Source organism: Salmo salar, chromosome 23, assembly GCF_965601325.2.
Source record: "Salmo salar chromosome 23, fSalSal1, whole genome shotgun sequence".
Classification (NCBI taxonomy): Eukaryota; Metazoa; Chordata; class Actinopteri; order Salmoniformes; family Salmonidae; genus Salmo; species Salmo salar.
In genome coordinates this window covers 28,671,288-28,695,951 of record NC_138313.1, presented here as the reverse complement: position 1 = coordinate 28,695,951, position 24,664 = coordinate 28,671,288, and the positions used below count along the sequence as shown (strand labels likewise).

At 45.0% G+C, this 24,664-nt stretch overlaps 1 protein-coding gene across 3 annotated transcripts in view; it reads left to right on the top strand.

Moving 5' to 3' along the window:
* Positions 1 to 23,915, top strand: part of fnbp1l (formin binding protein 1-like) — an 85,432-nt gene extending 61,517 nt beyond the window's left edge. The window contains exons 2-16 of one of the 3 annotated variants that reach the window (XM_082968030.1): positions 7,248 to 7,363; positions 9,226 to 9,276; positions 12,223 to 12,370; positions 13,965 to 14,027; positions 14,758 to 14,862; positions 14,981 to 15,109; positions 15,259 to 15,405; positions 17,609 to 17,818; positions 18,396 to 18,557; positions 19,486 to 19,497; positions 19,726 to 19,835; positions 19,993 to 20,125; positions 20,534 to 20,628; positions 20,969 to 21,132; positions 21,370 to 23,915. In XM_082968030.1, coding sequence (XP_082824156.1) covers positions 7,248 to 7,363; positions 9,226 to 9,276; positions 12,223 to 12,370; positions 13,965 to 14,027; positions 14,758 to 14,862; positions 14,981 to 15,109; positions 15,259 to 15,405; positions 17,609 to 17,818; positions 18,396 to 18,557; positions 19,486 to 19,497; positions 19,726 to 19,835; positions 19,993 to 20,125; positions 20,534 to 20,628; positions 20,969 to 21,132; positions 21,370 to 21,548 — 1,824 coding nt within the window. In that variant the 3' untranslated portion in view covers positions 21,549 to 23,915. The remainder of the gene's footprint in view (positions 1 to 7,247; positions 7,364 to 9,225; positions 9,277 to 12,222; positions 12,371 to 13,964; positions 14,028 to 14,757; positions 14,863 to 14,980; positions 15,110 to 15,258; positions 15,406 to 17,608; positions 17,819 to 18,395; positions 18,558 to 19,485; positions 19,498 to 19,725; positions 19,836 to 19,992; positions 20,126 to 20,533; positions 20,629 to 20,968; positions 21,133 to 21,369) is intronic. The other 2 variants (XM_082968029.1, XM_014169519.3) reach the window with 2 other exon arrangements.
* The last annotated feature ends 749 nt before the right edge of the window (positions 23,916 to 24,664 follow it).

The window sequence follows — 24,664 nt, the reverse complement described above, 5'->3', positions numbered from 1 at the left end:
CTAAAACTGACTCTGGTTGAGGTAGAGAGTGAGTGAAAGGGAAAATCGGGCTGGCTAAATGGCATAGCAGTGATGTTGGAACTGCCCTGTGTGTCTCAACACATCCCCAGACATTGCAAAGAGAAACCTTGGAGAATGAAACCGAAACACTCAAAAGAGAAAGCCGATCTGCTGAACTGGCATTTTGGGAATCTCCTCCTAAATTCCTGGGACGTTTCTCCCCTCTTCACACCAAAAAAGACATTTCTTTCAGTCAGTCCAGCCCCTGAGAGTGAGAAACTTGGCTTGAAGTCTCTCTCCCAGACAGATCCAACAGTCTGTTGGAATCTCCACCCAGGCCTCCATACGGCACTTCCCCCTCAGGCTTATCCACAGAGAGATCCTAGTGGTGACAGGCTTCTGTGTGGAGGTCAAGTTACTGAAAGGTGAGCTCTGGGGCTGGATCACTGGCCAGTCCATTCTGCACTGTGCTCTATTGTGCTACATTGCACTGTGAAGCTTTGTTCTGTATGTTGTCTTACTGTATGGTGCGTCACAGTACAGACGTGGATGTGGTGAGCCAGAGAGGAGCAGGCAGGCCGACGATGGGATGATGAGCTCATGGAGTTACTTATTCATGAGTATTGAGCGATGGAGGAAAGCTGACGTGGGACAGACGCTCTCGGGAACATGAACATTTTCTCCTGCACTGTCAGCTATGGCTGGTAGTTGTGTTAATTAGTAATAGTATTCTGCACTTTGATGGCACCAGTAACCTATATCATCGCTCAAAAGTGAGGAGCAAAGATTAACAGAAGTTCATGAGTCAACAGGAGCCTTTGAAGTAATGGTTAAAGCTGTGTTTCTGCTATAAGACGGCAGCCAGTCTGTCCTGGGCGTAGCCATAAGTCCTCAGTTGTCTCTCTTCATGAAGTCAACACAGTGGCTTATAGGAGACAGAGGCCTATATATTTCAATGCTCAGATTATTCAGATGAAATCTACTTGTTTCTTAATGTAACCCATAGCCTGTAGTTTGTCCCATAGGAAAGTTACTTTCCATAGCATTTTCCCTTGATGTTGTCATTGGTCCATTGAAACCTGTTTTTCTCCAACTGAAGAGGCTCTGGCTGTGTTCTGTGTGGTAAGGACTGGCTGTATTGCATGCGCAAGCTGTTTCCCAACCGACGCAGTGCTGGCGCTAAACACCACTAAATATTGGGCCAGAATCAAGCTCTTCTTTGGCTCTGGACCACATTCAGCATATTGTGATATCTCTGCCGCAGAGAGAGAACTATCACTTTGAGATTAAGCAGTGAGCGGAGAATGAAAACACAGGCTGTGCTCGTAGTACACAGGCTGTCCTGGGAGGAGAGGAGGCTTTGCTCCCATGCCTACTATGTTGAGTTCAAACTGCCTTGAGTTATTGAAAACATCCATTAGGCCCAGCGGTGCAGCTACGTCAGGGGACACACATGGGAATGGGCTAGTGTCAGTAAACAGGCTTGTCTCGGAGGGGAAACGGCACAGCACCAACAACATTCACATGGGGTCTTAGTTCAATCAGTCTGTGAAACAGACCTTGCTGCTGTAACACATTTTTATTTTTTGGGACCTGCTTATTCTTTTTTCATCAGCCCCCCCCCCCCGGCTCTGATTCAGTGCTTTATTGCAAGGTTGTTACCCGGCGTCGTCATAGTAGTCACTGTGGGTTGCTGAGCTCAGTCCATTTGAAATATTATTTTGGGGACTTGAGGTGTTGTGGTTTTCTTCCTATCCCCTTGTTCTGCCTCTTCGCACTGTAAATACCTTACCACCTCATGTTGCTGTCATGGTACAAACCATGTGATCGTGGTCTGGCCGATTCTTTGCGTGCGTATGCTGCCCTGATTTTCCATTCGCATTGTTTTGTACGCAAGCTGTTGCTGTCGGTATGAATTCAGGTAGACCACACCTGTACCAGGGACCGAGTTGAACTTGCTTAGTTGAGGTAGTTTGGCTGCTATATACTGTAGCCTACCTGCAGACATGCCGTCACCTGCTGGATGAGTCAGGTGCTTTACAACCATACACTCATAATGTCATAACTCTGAACGGGCCATCCCTGGAGGTTAGAGTGTAGAGTGGTGGTGTTGAGGGAGAAAACACAGGCTTAGCGTTGTACACAGCTGTCTGCTCTGTGCACAGCACACCCGATGTGATGGTTGATAGGGTCCTCATCTGAACTGGCTATGCAATCAGGAGGATAGAAACTATCATAGAAATATTATTACTTTAATGTCATTCTTTATGGTACCTATCACGTCATGCTCTAACAGTAACTTGGGCCTGTAAGAGTTGGTGGCTGGCAGACAGTCACGTGGAGTCCTATTGTTTTTCCACTTGAGCAGAGCACCAGTCTCCTGGTAAAGTCATTTCCTTGGGAGGCATACTGCAGGGGCTCGGGGTAGTGCTCACTGTACCATGAGTAATCCCTAGCTGTGTCCATTACGCGCGCGCACGCACATTGACAGAATGTGACGTACTCCAACTAACTCCGTCATGTAGTTTGTCATGAACTATTTATTTGCATATGTGGAGGAATGGGATCATAATCAAAAACCAAGATCTAAACTATCTGTTTGGGTTTGGATGGAATCAGAACGTGGAGGGTAAAGAGGAGCTGGTTTACCTGCAGATGTTAATGGAAGGTAGGACACCCCGTCTGACCCAATCTTTATTTCTGGTCACTTCCGTTTACGTGTCAATATCGGGCAGATATTGGCCTTTTCTAGTCTATGGACTATCGAAAATCAGTAGCATCAGCAAGCTAGCTCATTCTCCAACAGAAGGGTGCAGTATTGAGAAACTGATTAATTGACAGTGGCCAAAAATGTAACTCCTGTTGCAAATATAGGTTCAGTTTAATTTACTAATAACAAGGCTTGTGTCGACGTGCCCGGACATGCATGCATGCATGCATGCATGCATGCATGCATGCATGCAATAAGCAAGCAAGCTAGCTAGCTAAGTAGATGGCTATGTGACCTGCAAAGATTACACTAACCCTTTCATCTGTGGTGTTAGATAGCTAGATAAACACGATGCTAAGATATCAGATGGGAGCTAATAGCCAACTAACGCTAGCTGGTTATAATTTTGAACATGCACCATTTTCGGCAACAAGCCATCCGACTTGCGATGTAACCAGAGTTTCTAAACCTCTTTTGGTGTAACATTAGCTATTTACTGGTGTACTGATCTGACCATCCGCAATCGTGTCTGTAAATTGACACTTGATAGTCAGATTAGATGATATGTCGTAATAGGGAAAGAAGGAAGTTTGCAATAGGTTTAGCTACCTTAGGATCTTCCTGCATGTTTATGGACCAAGAAACCTGTGGACCAAGAAACCCGTAGTTCTCACTTCTCAAATGATGGACAGAACGTGCATTGTCGTTAAATCGGGTTCCTGCCCTCGTTCTCCTTGTGAGATGTGAACATTTTTGGCTTGGTAGCAGCAGTCATCGCCATTGAGCTAGTTACCAAAGTAGCAATAAACAGCAGCCAGCAAGTGATATGAGCGTTGGAGAGAGATGTGAAAGGGAATGGAGTTACAGCCTCGCTCTATCCAATCGTAGCAGTAAGATGATTTCTTGACACATAGCTGAACTAGCCAATGAAGTTGTTTTAAAAATTTGTTTTGTCCTGGCAGCTGAGTAAAAAAAAAAAAAAAAAAGTGATACATTTTCTCATCAACATTTTCAAATATAATGATATTGAATATTGGTCTAAAATATTGGCCTCCTTGACCCTCGACTCGGTATTGGCATCGGCCCAAAAATGTGATTGTTCTCTAATGTCAACAATCATTAACTCAACCAAAGGAGATTCTGTTGGTTTACTGTGTGAAAAGACAGGACAATAAAGCAGAAGTGAGAAGCATTGGTTGTTGTTGTTATTGGAGGCATAAGGCCTTTCCTTCTCTGTTCTCCATTCCCCCCTAGGTTGTCATGAGTACAGGACCCTGACATGTGCTCAGCATTTAAGCTCTGAAGCTTTGGAGAGCCTGAAATGGCAAAAGAAGCAATTTTATTGGAGGAGAAATCATTTCCATCCAGGCAGCTGAGTAAGCTGTGTGAATGAGAATGTAGCAGCAGTAGGGGCCTGGCCGCTCAGGCAGACCTAGTCACAGTCAATGCTCCAGAAAATAATGCCTTTCTTTTTTCTTATTTTCTCTGTCCTCTCTCTCTCTTTCGCTCTTTCTCTCTGTTTGTCTGTGTGTTGGTGTGAAACGGTTGCGAACATCTCATTTGGCATGCTTTGGCTAGTCACAGGATGTACTTCTGGAATGGTTGTCAATTCAGTATCTGTTGATTTTATACATCCTACAGGGTACGGATACTTACATGTTCATGATTATTTTTTACATGAACAACACATCTCTGTCCCTGAGTCAGAGGAAGGTAAAGTCATGGTATTAGACCATGATCAGTGATCACATTTTCTGAGAATGGGTTTCATGTATGGTTTAACAGGCCCATGGAATTGACTGTAGCTTGCACATTCTTTTTCTCCTCCCTCCCTCCCTGTGTGCATATGGACTGAGTCTGTGAAGCGTCAGTGAGGAGGGATCCGTTGGGACGGCCTGCGTATTGTTCTCTCACAGAGGAAGTGTGTTGGCTGGAGTCCACCAGTCAGTCTCTGTGGGTCTGTCTAGGTCCTAAGCCAATCCTGAACACAGCCTCGCTCCCAGGCAGGGAACAAGCCATGGGAGAGAGTCAGACACCCCTTTCCCTCTCTCTCTACTTTTCTTCTTCTCTCCCTTTCTCCCCCTCTCTTCCAGCACAGCTCAGACATGCGGAGAGGGGATGACACCGGAGCTCTTCAGACAGTCCACTTCAGGGTGAAACTGGAATCCATCCCTCTTTCTCTTCCCCTCTATTATCCCCCTCTTTCCCTCTATATTATCCCCCTCTCTTTCCTTCTATATTATCCCCCTCTCTTTCCCTCGATATCCCAGAACACAGCATGGGAGTTACTCACCTCACTCATGTCTGGGCTGTGTATAGATCTTTGGTGGGGATGATACTGACAGTTTCTCACCATCTATTCTCAGCCTCCAAACAAGCTCTGAAGTAGGAAGGTTAGCCCTCAGGTGAAATCAAAGACTATCAGTATGCTGAGTCTGACTGACTTTGGTATAGCGCCACTGTTCCCTCCTAGACCTACCTTGCTGTGCTGTAGGGTTAGGCAGTATCCACATATTCTTACCGTCCTTCTCTCAAATCGGGATTTACGTTATTAGCGGCTTAGTACGCAAGGGGGTGCCTAAAAACCGCGCATAAAAGCCCATTGGGCATCTATTACCAGAATGCTAAGAAAATTAGCACAATGGATGCTGCTAGCTGAATATGCTAACGAGCTCAAACTAAAATAAACAAATTGCAAAAATGGGCAATCCAGCTCATAAAGTTATACATATATAGGTAGGAGGAACCGAATGTCATTTTTGTTGAGTTGGACATTTTACAAGCGAATTTGAACGAGAGATATTGTGCAAATGAACAAGGTTTTGACGCATGCTTGGCTGAAGGGAAAAACTCTTCTGTTGTCATCTGATGGCAATGAAGCCATTTTCTGCCTAAATGTGTTGCACTAATGTATTTTCTGTGAAGGAAAACTATAGTTGCACGTCCCTGATGACGCTAATGAAGCAAAAAAAACATTTGCCTTTTAAATTTAAAACGCGACCCATGTCAATACACAGCTGGACTAACCTGCTCCCGCTTTCTCCCGTTGTGCTGTTTACAAACAAACACGTGACTGGCTCAACTGTTCTGGGGTACCATGGTAACCTTCATAATGTAAAATAAAAATGTAGAGTGTAGGACAGATCCCATTTAGTCAACTGGTCGATTGTTTGTTGGTCGACCGAGATTTCATTAGTTGGACAGTAGCTAAACATTTAAATATAAAATCATGGCGACCGAGAGCGCGCCTTTCTTGTTTTTCTTTTATATTGACGAAGCTATTGTCCGGTTGAAGTATTATTGATTATTATGACTAAAAACAACCTGAGGATTGATTATAAACATCGTTTGACATGTTTCTACGAACTTTACTGATACTATTTGGATTTTTCGTCTGCCTGTTGTGACTGCCTTTGAGCCATTGGATTACTGAACAAAACGCGCCAACAAAACTGAGGTTTTTGGATATAAAGAGGGACTTTTATCGAACAAAACAAACATTTATTGTGTAACTGGGAGTCTTGTGAGTGCAACCATACGAAGATCATCAAAGGTAAGTGATTCATTTTATTGCTATTTCTGACTTTTGTGACTAATCTACTTGGCTGGTAATGTTTTGTGTGCTGGGCGCTGTCCTCAGATAATCGCATGGTATGCTTTCGCCGTAAAGCCTTTTTGAAATCTGACACAGCGGCTGGATTAACAAGAAGTTAAGCTTTATTTTGATGTAAACACATATATTTTCAAAAATGTTAAAATTTGAATTGAGTATTTTAGAATTTCGCGCTCTGCAATTTCACTGGATGTTGGCCAGGTGGGACGCTACCGTCCCAGGTACCCGTAAGAAGTTAATAGCCTACAGGATTCCGTGAGCACCAAGCCTCACAAAACATCGGATAAACAATTTCACAAATTTGGCTCTTTTTTAATCTTTGCTATGCTGTAATAAAGGAATTACAGCCTCTGGTATTATTATTATTTATAATTTATTTAGTGTTTACATTGTTCCAAATTGTCAAATTATTATTATGATCATCATTATAATAAGTGTAACCACCATTGAGCTGTAGGCCTAAGAGCGTGTCCTGTTTAGTCTTAATACCGTATCTTTCTTAGGCCTATATTGAGGTTGGGGTGCTGCTGGAGATGATGAATATGAAGTTGAAAAATTGTAAAGTTTCTGTTTTAACTCTCGAGGCGATAGGTTACCGGTTCTTCTCTTAGACACCTTGGAATTCTCATCAGTAGAAGTATGGAGTGTCTACTCTGTATGCCTGTGCGGCGTGTCTGTAGCTTTCCTTTCATTTGACATGCTCTTGATATTACCCAGTGTGATCATTGAGGAAGTACAGCCTGGCACAGGAATAAAGTAGTGACTCAACATGTGCTTGTTATTCAATGTCAGACGACTGGGTTCTCATTCATGTCTCGTTTAATTTAATCCATCATATGCATGCCATTGTAAGCGCTCATATAGTCAATCTCCCTCTAACCCTGACCTCTCTCTTTCTCCCTCTTCTCTCCATCTCTCTCTCAGGACCAGTTTGAAAACCTTGACAAGCATACTCAGTGGGGGATCGACTTCCTAGAGAGGTATGCAAAGTTTGTCAAGGAAAGGCTGGAGATTGAACAGACCTATGCAAAACAGTTAAGGTAAGAATGTGGCATTTATCGTTCAGTTCCATAGAACTGTTTTTGAGGTGTTTTGCCTATACTTTACATCATTAATTGAATGAGTATTCTTTGTAGAATACGGTAATCTGTGTTGTAGACATATATTAGACATGGATGCATTAGTAATGTATATTAACCTTCCATATGCTTATCATGTAATATCAATGTTGAGTTACAGGTAATGAAATAATGACTAGGATCATTATCAAATGATGTGATTGGATCCTGTCTTTTGATGAGTATCTAAAAGTGTCTGTGGTACAGACCGCCCATTCAGCCTGAACAATAGGGCCAGCTCAGCCCAATCTGACATGGTTGTGCTGCCATTAATAGATTTTTGGAGGGCCGCAAATCAATATAATAGATTTCTAGGAGGTGGCTACTGGCCAGTCTCTAGACAGTAGAGGAGTAGGCAGATGGTAACGCTGGAGTTTGTTACAGATGTATACGCTGTTGGATTACACCCTAAAGACTGTATCCTCTCTGACATCCATGTTATAACCTTTGGAGCAAATCTACCAAGGAGAAAAAAACCCTAACAAAGAGTTCTAAAACGACGAGTTCTTGAGTTAGAGGGAGACCACTGGTTTAACAAGATTAGGCTGGGAATAGGAAAATGTAGGCTAGGTTGGTAAACCATAGGTGACCACTCACTGAACCTGCCCACACACACACACACACACACACACACACACACACGTGGCGCATATGACGTCACCGTGACGTGATGGGGTTCAACGTCACACCTCTGCTTCCATCTTAATCGTCCCCTCTACTCTGAGCTGTTGCCATGGCTGAGAGAGCATGACGTTCACTCTCCTTTCCTCTCACGTGGCCACTTTTATTAGACTGATTTGTTTTACCATTGTAATAAATGCCATCTGGGAAAAAGGTTGTCAATGCTAACACATTTCATTTTATGTGTTTTTCTGTACTTGTTTGTGAATAACCGGTGCCTCATCTGGTATCAGATGCCATATAGGCACATTCTAGCCCACATAAAATGCAACCTGCCGTAAGTATCTCTGTTAGTAAGATTTAGAAACAGTGCAGTCCCCCTGGAGCTGTGGTCATCACCCCTGGTAACGAAGAGGCTCCAGCTGTGGCCTCTGCACCCCCCCTCCCCTCTACCGTTTCTGTGGACGTATTTCTCCCCAGTCCCTGACTCTCTGGACAGTCTGCCTGTGTTCAGGTATTGTTCTGTGTGATCCTTAGTGGCACCAGGCCAGGCTGATGTTTATCAGTCTGTGTGGTAGTGTGGGGAGCCACTCCCCTGCCTCCCAGGACTGGGAAACCAAGTGCTGTTTGGTGGAAGCCCCTTCATTAGTTGGGCTCAGTGGGGACTGATTGGAGGAGGGGGCAGGGCGGCGGCAAGTTCTGAAAACCTCTCTGTATCCCTCCTCTATTCATCCCTAAAGAGTGGAACCTGAGCACTGCCTGTACTGCATGCCTGAAGAGCACCACATCACAGCCCCACACTACAGGAGCCCCTCTCCAGAGGGACTACTTTATCAAAGACAACCATGTCTTTTGTGTTGCTCCTCCTGCATGTGTTCTGTCGGAAACAGAGGAGAGTGCAGGAATATCACACAGTGCCAGGTTATCTGTGTCGGTCTGACCTACTTTTATCTCTCTCTGAGGACCATCTGACTGAGAGAAACTGAGCTATCTCAGCCAATCATTTGATCATATTCACATACAGAAGGAAATATTGAAATAAAGAAAGAGCTGTAATTTTTGTTAATGTGCTCCTTCCTGTCTTGGAGTTAAAAAGGCAGCTGTCTGTTCTGTCTGTCTCACTGTTATCTGTCTCTGACCATATGTCTCCTCTCTTCTCACAGGAACCTGGTTAAGAAGTACTGTCCCAAGCGCTCCAAAGATGATGAACCTAGGCGAGTAGATTAGACCCGTTTTGTATTAAATGGTTAACAACCTGTGAACGGTATCAGCTTTATGCCACACACAGGGCCTTTCCACTAGACCGGTCACCACAAAGAAGGACTGCCATGGCAACCCAGCACTTTTTAAATGTTTAATTGCTTCCATAGAATAGAGTAACAGAGTTCGCAAGTCCTACAGCTGTGTAGGATATCTGCCTCTGACGTACGGTCACAGTGCTTGGCCACTCCACGGTGACATTATTGGCTGCTATTGCACAGGAATGATATCAAAGGTCTGGGAGCGAGGGAGAGACTGAGGGAAGGAGGGAGAGACTGAGGGACGTGGAGAGGGAGAGCTGGCTCCCTTTAGCCTCAGCCTCACAGCACTGATATTTACAGTGGACATATTTAAGACAGGCCATGTTTGGGACACCACCCTCTGAATTCTCTGAAACCCTTCCCCTAATTAATTAAATTATCCCTGCATCATTTGGCCCTGTGTCCTAACACTGGTGCTGTAACAGGACAGGGAGAGGACAAGGGAGGGAGTGAAGGAGGCCCTCTAAGGGATGCATAACATAAATGTCCATTTTTCAGGACCATGTCTTTCAAAGATAATTCATAAAAATCCAAATAACTTCACAGATCTTCATTGTAAAGGGTTTTAACACGGTTTCCCATGCTTGTTCAATGAACCATAAACAATTTATGAACATCCACCTGTGGAACGGTCGATAAGACACTAACAGCTTACAGACGGTATGCAATTAAGGTCACAGTTATGAAAAATTAGGACACTAAAGAGGCCTTTCTACTCACTCAACAAACAAAAAAACGCCAAAATGAAGATGCCCAGGGTCCCTGCTCATCTGCGTGAACGGGCCTTAGGCATGCTGCAATGAGGCATGAGGACTGCAGATGTGGCCAGGGCAATAAATTGCAATATCCGTACTGTGAGACGCCGAAAACAGCGCTACAGGGAGACAGGATGGACAGCTGATCGTCCTCGCAGTGGCAGACCACGTGTAACAACACCTGCACAGGATCGGTACATCTGAACATCACACCTGCAGGACAGGTACAGGATGGCAACAACAACTGCCCGAGTTACACCAGGAACACACAATCCCGCCATCAGTGCTCAGACTGTCCACAATAGGCTGAACTGAGGGCTTGTAGGCCTGTTGTCTGGTGAGGCCCTGCCTTACATCACCGGCAACAACGTTGCCCATGGGCACAAACCCACCGTCGCTGTACCAGACAGGACTGGCAAAAAGTGCTCTTCACTGACGAGTCGTGGTTTTGTCTCACCAGGGGGATGGTCAGATTCGTGTTTATTGTCGAAGGAGTGAGCGTTACACAGAGGCCTGTAATCTGGAGCGGGATCGATTTGGAGGTGGAGGGTCCGTCATGGTCTGGGGTGGTGTGTTAGAGCATCATCGGACTGAGCTTGTTGTCATTGCAGGCAATCTCAATGCTGTGCGTTACAGGGAAGACATCCTCCTCCCTCATGTGGTTACCCTTCCTGCAGGCTCATCCTGACACTACCCCCCAGCATGCCAATGCCACCTGCCATACTGCTCGTTCTGTGCGTGATTTCCTGCAAGACAGGAATGTCAGTTCTGCCATGGCCAGCGAAGAGCCTGGATCTCAATCCTTTTGAGCACGTCTGGGACATGTTGGATCGGAGGGTGAGGGCTAGGGCCATTCCCCCCAGAAATGTCCGGGAACTTGCAGGTGCCTTGGTGGAGGAGTGGGGTAACTTCTCACAGCAAGAACTGTCAAATCTGGTGCAGTCCATGTGGAGGAGATGCACTCTAGTACTTAATGCAGCTGGTGGCCACACCAGATACTGACTGTTACATTTGCTGTTACAAACTTGTTCAGTTTGTCTCAGTTGTTGAATCCTGTTATGTTTATACAAATATTTACACATGTTAAATTTGCTGAAAATAAACGCAGTTGACAGTGAGAGGACGTTTCTTTTTTTGCTGAGTTTATGTCCCTATCCCTCCTTCCTTGGTCCTTCCTCAGTGGATGTGTGTGTGCAGTGTTGGAAAAAGTACCCAATTTTAATACTTGAGTAAAAGTGAAATACCTTAATGGAAAATGACTAAGTAAAAGTCACCCAGTAAAATTCTACTCGAGGAAAAGTTTGTCAAAAGTAAATGTTATTGCTAAAATATAGAAAGTAAAAGTATGAAGCATTTCCAATTCCTTATATTAAGCAAACCAGATGTCACCTTTTTTATTTTTTATTTACCCATAACCAGGGGCACACTCCAACATTCAGATGTAATTTACAAACGAATCATGTGTGTTTAGTGAGTCCACTAGATCAGAGGCAGTAGGGATGACCAGGGATGTTCTCTTGATAAGTGAGTGAATTTTGACAATTTTCCTGTCCTGCTAAGCATTCAAAATGTAACGAGTACTTTTGCGTGTCAGGGAAAATGAAATGTAGGGAGTAAAAAGTACCATCTAATAAGGAATGTTGTGAAGTAAAAGTAGTCAAATATAAATAGTAAAGTACAGATACCCCCAAAAACTACTTAAGTAGTACTTTAAAGTTTTTTACTTAAGTACTTTATACCACTCCGTGTGTGGGGGGGGGTAGAGGTTTTAGGAGAATTCTAATAAAGTGAGCTGGTAATGTCACTAAGGGGAGGTGGGTCTTATCAATATTATCACAGAATCCGACATGTTATTGGCCTCTAGTTCCCTCTAGGCCTCATAGTCTGTGATACAGAGGGGGAGCCGGTCTCTCTTTTGAATCAGAGCCTAGGTCCAGAATAGCACCAACCATATTATAGATCTGGCCATAACCACTGCCATCTGATGGGATCCACAGCATGGATCCATCTCTGTCTTTCGCTCTATCCTCACAAATTCATTTCTCAAAGTTTACTTGCTAATACCCTTGTTTGCTGTGTTGAGTAACCTGTCCTGTGTGTTCAGGTTCTCGTCGTGCCTGTCATTCTACTCCATCCTGAATGAGCTGAATGACTACGCGGGGCAGAGGGAGGTTGTGGCCGAGGAGATGGGACACAATGTGTACGGAGAGCTGATGAGGTATTCACAGGACCTCAAGTCAGAGAGGAAACACGTGAGTGGCTTTAGCAGTAGGACACTAATCCCTGGATGTACGTATTGCAGGCTTAATTATGTACAGTGTTGTTATGTTGTGTATAGCTTGGTTATTTCATCTATGCCGTAGTGAGTGAGTTATACATGTTTGTATTGAGATGCTCTTGTTCATACAGGTGCGCTATCTTAATTTATACAACGGGTGGGTCTAATGCTGATTTGGATAAAACCGCATTCCAGCCGGTGTCTATTCCACAAGTCACCACCGGCTAAATCTGTTGTTAAAATGCCTATTTACTCTGTTCCATCGGACTGCGCAATCCACTGTCATCAGCCCAGCCAGGCAATTTATAAACTTGATCTCCACTATAAAAAGCATCTAGACATCATCTCACATTTCTTTTACACTAACATTCGGTTATCGGCAGCGGAGATTTGTATAAACCTTGCTGTCTGTGTCCATGACATTGCTAACAATATTATATTCATTATTATAGTCAATATTCAAATTCGATCTCCAGCTGTCCCATAGTAATGAACGTGTCGGGACAAGACAGACAGGCAGGCAGCTTTTCTCAGCCAGTCGAAATCATGAATCAGCTGGCATAATATTTATGGATATATACGAAGAAATGTAAATTGAAAAAAAGTTAAACAAAACGAAGTACATCTAGTTTGCAGTCTTTTCAGTTTGAAGTTATTGTGTGAGCTGTGTTGTTGGCTAGCTCCTCTGAACGACAGTGTCCTAACAAGAGAGCACATTTTCTATGCCAGGCGAAATCGCGCCTCCTTAGCTTGTTGTTATGGATGTATCCAAATAAATGTCCCTAGAAAACAGCTTAAACAAATTCAGCTACTGTTGTTATTCTGTCTGCACTGTTTGAAGTGACTAAGTTAGCCGTAGTTGGATAGCTAGCAAGCAAGGGATAAGAACATTGCCAGCCATTATGGCAATGGAACATTTAGAACGAACAACGTCCATAGATACAGAACAAGAAGACGGAACGACTGAGTCGCGTCTCTGTCAACCGATAGAATGAAGGACCAGCCAGCTTGGGTAGCAACCCTAGATTTGTGTCAGGACTATATCTTGTGGAAGGATGAAATAGTATGAATAAATTCATCAAAAATAACGTTTTTAATTAAAATATGTCAGTCATTGTTTGAGTATGTTGGTAACCCGTAACCCGTATAAAAGTGATAATTCCCTCGAGGTCGGTGTTTGGAGGATATATTGTCACTGTGTGCCGGCTCTCGACTTCATCTTGGGTCTAACAACACCGGTGCCAATATGTCCTCCAAATACTGGCTTCAAGGGCATTATCACTTCATTGATCACTCTGTTGTCGCAGAGAAATTTAACGCGCAGCAGGAAATGCAAATTGTAGTGTATTCAAGGTTTTAAAAAGGCTTCTAAAGTTTATTTCCACTTTAAAATGTCAACCTTGATTTATCCTAGCTAAATGTATCAAACCCTACACAAAAATGTCCAGTAATTAGAATCACATAGAATTCACATTTCCTGTTGCTGCAGGGTTATTTTCCCGTTGTGAGAAACTAGTCAAATTAAGACGGTACATTTGTGTGTTGAGTTGTGTGTTTTGACTCCACAGCACCTCCAAGAGGGCAGGAAGGCCCAGCAGTATCTGGACCAGTGTTGGAAACATATGGACAATGTGAGTGTGTGAGAGGAGGCAGGGAAGAGATGAATGGAGGGAGGGCCATGTGGCACAGGGCACGGAGAGGACAGGGAAGGCCCCTCGCAGGGAAGGAGGCCTGTGTGACACGTGGACCTCCAGCAGGGACCTGCTCCCCTCTGCCGACAGCCAGACGCCCAGTCCTGCTGGGTGCTGGGCCGCATGTGAGAGAGGGCCAAGAGGATCTCCACTTACCTCTGCGCGCACACACACACACTTAAAGGAGTGTGCACACACATAGGAAGATGCATACATAAAAGAGCACATCGGCACACACAAACATACACACACTGATGAGAGAAGTATTCCTGCATTTCATGCCTTTCCAGTTTGCCTGTGTGTCACACTTTCAAAGGCTGAATTATTTTTGCTGCTTTTAGGGCTTGTGTGATTGCAGCCAGCAACAGCTGAATCTCACATTGAGAATGTCAGTGTTGTAATGCCTTAGGTATTCCTCTTTGTTGCAATGTCACGTAATGCAGCACAGATTTTCTGGCAGGAGGAAAGCATACATTTATTTAGAGGTTTTTTGTTTGCACTGCTGCCTGTTTAACCACAATAAAGTGCTTCTGCTCTGTTTTGCTCTCCTGTCTATTTCTTGTAGAAATGGTAGAGGCTTGCATTCATTACAAGGCAGGATTGACTCCTGGTTTTGAGAAGAGATCAATATGTCTTGACTAATAATCTGTCTCCTATTTGACTTTCTTAGAGCAAAAAGAAGTTTGAGCGGGAGTGCAAGGAGGCAGAGAAATCACAGATCAGCTACGACAGGTTAGACAACGACATCAACGCCACCAAGTCAGAGGTAGAAAAGGTAAGTCCTGACCTGGCTTGAGCCTTCACATGTAAACTACCTACACTCATACACCTCGCAGGTTGTCATCTGCTGTGTGTATTGAGTGGTCCTGAATTGTCCCTCTTGTCCACTGCAGGCAAAGTCCCAGTTGTACCTGCGCACACACTCAGCAGACGAGAGTAAGAACGAGTACGCCGCTCAGCTGCAGAACTTTAATGGGGAGCAGTGGAAACATTTCAACGTGGCCATTCCACAGATATTCAAGGTAATCCACGGCCAGCCATTCTCCTCCAGGCTCCAACTTTTGTCTCATCCCGCATTGGCCGGAGAGATGGAAATCTGAGCTGTGATTGGCTCACAGGAGACTAGAAGGTCAGAGGTCACGGGGTGTGTCTGTTTTCCCGACCTCTCCAGAACCTGCAGGACATGGACGAGAGGCGGACAGTGAAGCTGGGGGAGACGTACCGGAGCTTTGCCGACGTGGAGCGCAGAGTCGTCCCCATAATCTCCAAGTGTCTGGAGGGCATGGTGACTGCTGCCAAGGCTGTGGACCAACGCAAGGTGAGTCTGGAGGATGGTGCCCTATGGTATGATGCTATGGTGGCCTACACAGTAGCATGATTCCCTTATAGCATGAGCATATGTGACGGTGCTCTATAGTTTGGAGCAGGGTGTACATAAGACTATGCTTTAGCATGGTGACTCTAGCACGGAGCGGAGGCAGCTCATGGCATGGGTGGAGCAGGATCAGTAGTTAGTCATCCACCCACCAGCCAGGCCAGGGTGAGGCAATGGCTCTCTAAACACTGGAACCGCCATAGGCCAACGGCTATGTACATTTTTTTTAAATCTGCCAAAACAAAATGCAACGTCTTGCTCTTTCCATGACTTTTCCTTAAATGTTTCTATTTTTACATTGCTTGTTTTCAGAATTTTGAACTCACAAACGTTTTAGAAGTATTGAACCTTTTCACCAACTTGTGCTGTAGGACGTTGGTACCCAGCCAGGCGCTAATGTGTGTCTCCTCACTGAATGAATGACATGGATGGATGAATGAATGGGTGATAATTGTGCACTTTACTTCACAATTGAATTTCAATTAGGCCTAACGGAATGATGAGGAAGAAGAGGGTGATTTTAATTTAGAACAGCCATAGTGTAATGATGAGTTTTATGCCTATTTATCAGCGTTGGCACTCATTAATAATTTGTCTGCGCGCCTTGCGGGTTGATACATTCTCTCTTACGTTTTACTATGTCAAATTTACTGGAACTCTATTACTAATCAAATGTATTAAAAGGGAAATGAAAACGTGCTATGTGTCGCAATAGGCCTTGAGAATTATACAAAACATATCCTTGACTCTATCTAAACAAATGTTTACATGTTTTATTTAACTACGTACGTTAGTTAAGAACAAATTCTTATTTACAATAGCGGACTACCCCGGCCAAACCCTAACCTGGATGACGCTGGGCCCTATGGGACTCCAATCACGGCCGGTTGTGTTATAGCCTGGAATCGAACCAGGGTCTGTAGTGACGCCTCTGCCACTTTAGACCGCTGCGCCACTCGGGAGCACCAATAATAACTATTGTTATATTTTTACATGGATATATTTCCACTAATATTTCTTCATGCAATTTATCCTTTACAGTTGTTTATTCACTGTTTTATTAAACTTTGACACTTATGTTGATATGCATCTGATGCGTATGCTAAAAGAAGGACTGTCAATGTTCTCTAGCAGATGCTGAAAGGCCAGGCGGTTGTAGTGTTAAATGGATACTTGGGGATTTTGCCAATGAGGCCCTTTATCTACTTCTCCGGAGTCAGATGAACTCGTGGATACTATTTTTATGTCTCTGTGTCCAGTATAAAGGTTAGAGGTAGTTTTGCGAGCCTATGCCAGCTAGTGCAATGACTGGAAGTCTATGGGCATCTGCTAGCATGCTAGCGGTGGTATATCAGTCAGCCTCTGCCTAGTTTCTGGCCTCTGTCTCTAGTGTTTGTTGCTGGCTGGCCCCGGGCAGGCAGAGCCTCCTCTCTCCTTCCCACCCACGGGCCAACATGCGGCCTGGCTGGTTCTACATGCGGCCTGGCTGGTTCTACACGCAGCCTGGCTGGTTCTACACGCAGCCTGGCTGGTTCTTCACGCAGCCTGGCTGGTTCTTCACGCAGCCTGGCTGGTTCTTCACGCAGCCTGGCTGGTTCTTCACGCAGCCTGGCTGGTTCTTCACGCAGCCTGGCTGGTTCTTCACGCAGCCTGGCTGGTTCTTCACGCAGCCTGGCTGGTTCTTCACGCAGCCTGGCTGGTTCTTCACGCAGCCTGGCTGGTTCTTCACGCAGCCTGGCTGGTTCTTCACGCAGCCTGGCTGGTTCTTCACGCAGCCTGGCCGGTTCTTCACGCAGCCTGGCCGGTTCTTCACGCAGCCTGGCCGGTTCTACACGCAGCCTGGCCGGTTCTACACGCAGCCTGGCCGGTTCTACACGCAGCCTGGCCGGTTCTACACGCAGCCTGGCCGGTTCTACACGCAGCCTGGCCGGTTCTACACGCAGCCTGGCCGGTTCTTCACGCAGCCAGCTGAGCAGAGCTGGCTGTTCTTTATGCACATAGCGCATGTTGCCCAGTGGTTTCCACCAGGGGCTGAGCTGTACTCTACACTCAGGTCATGGTGTCCCAGAAAACATCATTTTAAAGAAGTCAGTCTGTAATGTTTGATGTTCACTATAGCTTAGTCTTTTTTTTGTCTCTCTGTTAGGACTCAGCGATCGTAGTGGAGTCATTTAAGTCGGGCTTTGAGCCTCCAGGGGACTTCCCGTTTGAGGACTACAGTCAGAACCTTTCCCGGACGGGCTCAGACAACACCATCAGCACCCCAAAGAATGAGGGGGTGGTCAAGCCAGACCCCAAACACTCGATCAGCAAGGCGGCCAAGAACAAACTGTGGCTCTTTGGGAAAAAGCCCAAGGTGAGAGATTCATCATCACCTGCTATCAAGACCTTTGCTCACTGTTTCAATAGTGAACAACTTGTATGTATGCCCACTCACTTTTGTCTGTTTTTTTTCTCATAACAGAGTCCACTGGTAGGTTTATACCTTACGGTTGCTCTCTTTTTATAAGTCACCTGAATCTAGCATTTTCTATCTCATTACATAAATCACTACACTTTGACCTACCAAAGGCCAATACCGTCTGTTAATCTATAACTTTTTGTAGGTTTGTGTGAGAGTAGCTAACCATTTTCAAATGACTTGTCTAATACAAGGGGTGTTGGTGCGCATATTGACTTTGATTTGCCTGCTCTTGTCTTATGTCCATTCTGGTTTCTCACCCGAAGGTCTCTCAGATTTCATATTGCATGATCTTGCTTAACTGGTGTTTCTCCTGTTGAGATTTGTTTTGTGGGACAATACGTTGGATAACCTCTTTTTTAAACCTCTGTCTCTTATATCGACACAACACCATGACTTTATGTTCAATCGTTACAATATGTTCCTAGTTCTAAAAGTTTGCAGGTTGATCAACCCTTTTTTGTTGTCCCAGTCTCCCCCCTCCTCTCCTCCCCCCGCTCCCCACCGCCCAGACCTGGCTACCGGCAGCCACTGTCAGTCTCCTAAATTTGCCAGTGACCCCATAGCTTTCTGTCTGTCTGAAATGAGAACGGTCAAACCCAGGATAGCCTCTTTCAGGGGTCTTAAACGAGGGGTAAGACTAAGAGCATGTCAGTGTGTTTGGGTTTGCAGTGATTTAATTCTCTATTTCTCCTTATTTCTTTCTCTTTTTGTCTCTCTCCCTTCTCACCTCCCTCTCTTCTGTTTCTCTGGTTTTGATCCAGTTAGTTATTCTCTAGTTAGGAACACTGGGGTGTTGAAATCACAGGAGTGCCATTGTAGAGTGTGTTGTGTGACGTGTAGGAAGTGATACTGTAGCTATAGGTGGTATTTGGATAAGGGGAGGTTACGGTGGTATGTCGACGTGACATAAAGGTCAACTGTACCTCGTCATGAGCCAGCCAATATACTGCATGACGGCTAAACAGTCTGATGAATGTCACACAGTGGTATTACTGTGCCAGACCATTGATTGTGTGTCACCCCTGTGTGTCCCATTGGTTTCTGGCTGAAGGACCTAGTTTGATTTCCCTAATGTATGAGGTGACTCATGGTTGTCTGCAGTAAAGACACAGACTTCCTGGAAACAACCTTCTTCCTGCTTCGAATGTCATCACATCATCTAAAGAGGGATTTTAAGATGTCAACTTATTTTTAGTGGAATTCAAAGGATATCTTGAGAACAGTGTATTCTCCTTGGAGGATAGCCTTTCCAATACATGATAGGCCACATTCTATGTAGAGTAAAGATATCCGTTCAATTATTGAAATATAATAACACAGATTACATAACAAGTATAACTTCACCCAGATTGACACACTAATAGGGCTCATCAGATTGTGTCCACCTTTGTTCTTGACAACTGTGGGTAACCCCCGACCAACCTCTTGACTCTCCTTTCATAGTCACACCCTTGTGATGCTTTGCTCGTAGTTACCGTGACAACCTACATGAGCCACGTACGTTTTGATAACCGTTCCATCTTTTGCTTTTTCTTCTATTTTAACCCAAACCTGCCCAGTGGTCAGTGAAGGTGAGTCAGTAGTGTGAGATCTGGTCTGCTGTAGTTAGCTGTACATGTGTCTCACCTTGTGGAGTTCTATAGCACAGGTCTAGTGTCATTCTAGAGTGAGGCTCTCCAACCTATTCATTCTCTGGTCTCTGCTAGTATAATTCTCGTAGGTTCTTGCTATGAGAAGGTCTCTAGAGACCACGAGTGATTGTGTCATTGTAACTGGACAGTGTCCTGATGCGATTTCAGGCTCCGTCACTGGAGGACTTCAGCCATCTGCCTCCCGAACAGAGACGCAAGAGGCTGCAGGCTCGGATCGACGAGCTCAGCAAAGAACTACAGAAAGAGGTGGACCAAAGGTAGGCCATGGGAAGACTTACTTTAAACACTGATCTGTGTCTCTCTTATACTGTCCACATTTCTGCTTCATTAGTATTTCATTGACATGTCGGTGTCGTTTGTTAGATTGTTTATGTACTACGTGTTCACATTGTGACTGAATGTATGTTTGTGAAGAGATGCACTGAACAAGATGAAGGATGTGTATGAGAAGAACCCTCAGATGGGAGACCCACAGAGCCTCCAGCCCAAGATCTCTGAGACCATGTGCAACATGGAGAAACTGCGCTCCGAGATCCACAAGAATGAGGTAAGCCTCCCCAGCCAAGAGCCCTGAAGGAAGGAATGGGTGAAGGGGAGCGGAAGAAAGGCATCACAGTACATCTGGAGAAATAGTGACAGGGCGACGGTTTCCTGTGCCGAGTTAGCCCCCTCTGGAGGATGACTGTATGCCCTGCTTCCCTTTGTCAACAGAACACTGAGTAGAACAGGATAGGAGTTCTTTGAGAGTCCGAGGGTTACATCTACTACACTAATATTGAAAGACTGGTTGAACGATGGCATATCCCGGATAAGAATGAGTGTATCCATCGTGGGGTTATTAACAGCAATATGAATGTTATGACTCTTTCTACCTCTTCATTTCCTTTTCTCTCTCTCTCTCTCTCGCTCTCTGTCTCTTTTTGTCTGTCTCTCTCTGTCTCCCTCACACACACAGAGCTGGCTGTCAGAGGTGGAGGGGAAGGTGAGCACCAGAGGAGATCGAAGACCCAGTGCCGACGTCAACCATCACACACCCCATGGCAGAGAGAGGTCAGAGGGCACAGAAACACGTTGTTTATGTGGTAGTAATAGATTGTAGACTAGAAGAAGTAGTAATAGTAGTAACATGTTCCCCTGGGCCATAGCGTAAATTGAACAAATCCAATCTAACAGGTTTACCAGATGTCTGCATATAAATAGAATGACACACCTTGTTCTTTGTGTCTTTAAAGCTTAACATGGGTGGAGTCGTAATAGTTTTTCTAAAGGAAAATGACTCGGATGGCTCAGTCAGTCTGTCTGGAGCAGAATCCTACAGCTTGAATGGCTGAGATGGCACAGACTCTCTCATCCGTCTCTTCTCTCCACCCTCTTCTTCTCCTCTCCTCAGCCCTGAGGGCAGTTACACAGACGACCCCAGCCAGGAGCACCGCAGCCCCCCTCACCAGCCAGACCCCCGACAGGCCCACCAGCCAGACGAGTTTGATGATGAATTTGACGACGACGACCCCCTCCCAGTCCTTGGCCACTGCAAAGCGCTCTACTCCTTTGATGGTATAGTACAGTCAAGCCAGTGGTGCGCTCTATGCAGTTCACTGTCTTACTGTGTGGTGACACTGTGTGTGGTGGGTTGGGCATTTCAACTAGCGATATTGACACAAACACTGGAGCAGTTTTTAGTATTTGCATGAATGTGAATATGGCATGTTGATGATGTGATGTGGTATTTATGGTTCTTTCTCTGTGCGCTAACAGAATGTCTTTGGTCTGTGTTGTGCTGTTGACCCCCAGGTCAGAACGAGGGAACACTGTTGATGAAGGAGGACGACGTGCTGTTCATCATCGAGGAGGACAAGGGCGACGGCTGGACGCGAGCCAGGAAGCAGAGCGGAGAGGAGGGCTATGTGCCCACGTCCTACGTGGAGATCACCATGGAGAAGAACAGCAAAGGTGCGGTCACCTACATCTGATCTGACTACCAGCATGGACTCATATCATAAGCCCTCTTCTTCTGGGGAGTGCTGGTCCGAACAGCAGGTCCTCTTTGTTCACTGTGTGAGCTCACGGACAAACAAACACTCTACAGTCATGCTATTGTAGTGACCCTACAGGAGCTCTGTATCAATGAATTAAGCCATGTGTGTCTGCTCTATGGCAAGGGGACTCATCACCCCTTAGGGCTGATTCATTTTATTTAATATTTCAAAAGAGATTTGTTGTTTCTGTACATGTATCTTTTTTTTCTTCTTTTTTTTTTTTAAGAGGTGGATGTTAAAATGCTCTTCTGATTTTAAGATCTTTCTACTTTGGATCAAAGTGATTTGGAAAATAGGAAAATTGACTTATACAGATTTGACCCATTGTATTGTCTCTATGTTATCAGTCAGTTGTTGTGAGTCTCGTATGTTAAGTACTCTGCTCCACCTATTAAGACATGAATGCAGTAATACGGTCCCGGTAAGAAGTGGCCTAGTCTGTGCCTATATGACTCATACCTCCCACTACCATACTACCCTTTAAGATAATTGTACACTCCTTCTCTCTTCCTTTGATTTGTATGTGTGTGTGTGTCACAACAATGCTGCCCTCTGGTGGTCAGGCCTACATTACACCCAGGGGCGTGGTTCTTCAGTGTGTACTACTTACTGTCCACTATCTGTCTCTGTCCTAGGGGTCGGTACAGTAACTCCTCTCCTTTCTCTCTCTCTCTCCTGTTGGACTGCAGGTTCCTGAGTGGAGCAGTGTGGCGAGGTCTTTGGTGGAGGGTACATGCTGAGTCTGGTGGAGCTAGTGGCAGACAGGGCTTGACTTGGGAGGGGAGGGGGTTGGCAGGTCACATGTTTGCATGCACACATCCATGGCCATTAACATCATTCCATAGCAGCGGAGAATCCTGAGGTGGTAACTATGCCTCTGTAGGAGGGGAGTGTTCTTCTAAACTGTGTCTGTCTATACACAACACAGAGTAACCAATCCACTGCAGCATACCAGCAAGATCAGGGACCAGGGAGGGGGCTTATAGTTAGCGACTCGCAACATCTTTTATAATGAGAGATAAGCAATGAATACACTACTAATACACTACTCCACTATTACGCACATCTTAATGTTGTATTTCTGCTCTTCAGGCAACGTCCAGCACTAACAGCCTGCCTTGTTGTTGCATTGTTACATTCTCATTCCGTTCTTGAGAATGTCTGCCTGACTGCTACTCGCCTGCGGTCGCCTTACCTTAACGTGCTTCAGCATGTCTGTAATATGAACTGTCATTACGTCATACAGGAAGGAATGCAGCGTCTTGGATGTAACTCTGTGGTCGCCCACGCCGCCCGTTCGTTCACTTCTAATCTTCCTGTCTGTCTCCTTCATTCATCCATGATTTTGGTTTCTTTTGTCTCTCCGTTTCTTTTCTTTCTGTGTTAATCGAAACATTCCCATCATGATGTGCGTGTGTTGAGCGTCACCTCTGTCATGCTGTTGTTCAGTAACTCATGTGGCGCGGCATGGCCACTCAGATCAGAGTAGGAGCAGTACTACTCTAGAAACAGCATGCCTGCCCTTACACTACCACTTCATCCCCTCCTCCTCAACCCTGCACCAGCACCGCAGACCGGGGGAAGGCAGCATGCCAGCAGAGGGCCCTCCTCCCTCACCAGCCAGTCATCACACAGCACCTCAGGCTAGGAAACCTGGAGGCTGACCTGAGACAAATGACAGGGGATCCACCCGCAATTCAACAACAACACTCCAACTCTCCTTGCAGTCTCTGCCTTAATACTAACTCTGGGAGTGGGGATGGACCTGCTGATTTCTCTTCCATCACTCTCTGCCGCACACAAGGGCTCCAACCGACAAAGTCTACGGTGGCTTGCTGTGGTGCTCCTCTGGGCCCCACCCAGACTCCTTCCGCGTCTCTTCTCCTCGGTCTCACAGGAGCATCCTGGGGCCTTGCTGCGTGCGGTCTCCACGTGAAAGAGTGTTGCATTCCCATAACGTTCCTGTTTCAAGCGCATATTATGATTGTGAATGTGATTTATACATATATAAACATGTGTATGCATATTAATGTGTGTATGCATATATGTAGTTTGTTTTATTACTAAATTGTATGTATTAACATCTCTTTTATTTCATGCTGAATGTGTTTTTATTGTGACTTTTTATAGGGTTTTTAATCAGATGAATGACTCACTTTTCAGAATCGTGCTGTTAGCTCAAAGTAACCATGCATTGTTGTCAGAACATCCTTCTGAATAGGGACATGGTCTTCACTGATGCACTTTTGCCCTATAGCATTTGAATCGAATATCAATGAATAAATGAATGAATGAAATGGACTCTGTATGCTACCTTTTGTACAAATGTAAGGTGACCACTATGTTATTATAGGAGGTGTAGAGTTCAGAACTACCACAAAATAAAGGCATTTACCGTAGCTAGCCATGTAAATGCTTTTGATACTAACCCTCTTGAATTGAATGAATTTGAAAGTGAATTGAATTTGCATATGAGCATAATTGACTTGGTGAGTGATTGGACTTTAATCAAAGAAGTTAAGTAGCTTTTATGAGACTGACAGAGCGTTTTACCCTTGGCAGGGTATAATATTCGCTATTAAAAACAACTTTTTCTGTGGTTAATTTGATGGTCCCACTTTGAAACGCTAATAGGAGCAGCGCTTTAGTTCTTAATAAATACTTAAAGCTGTGAAAGTGACATTGTTATCATATGATATGCTCATCTTACTTGAACTGTACCTCTGAACTTCCTAAAGAACCCCATGTTCTTACTTCCATTGGATGTCTTGATTAAGACCGTTCTGCTTCGTTGATTAATGTGCACTAACAAAGATCATGCAGATCAAATGGAACAGTGCATGTTATATAAATCCTGTGATTTTTAGTTTAGCATGTCAATTCCATTGCCTGGATGAATGCTCTCATTTGAATCATCACTCCTCTCTTGTTGAACTGATTAATAGGAGTGCTATCAGAAATCTGGGGGGGGGGGGGGGGGGAATCCTCCCTTTCGTTTCAGTGGAAATTCCCTTGAATGGCTTTCAGAGCATGAAGGTGCATGCTTGACT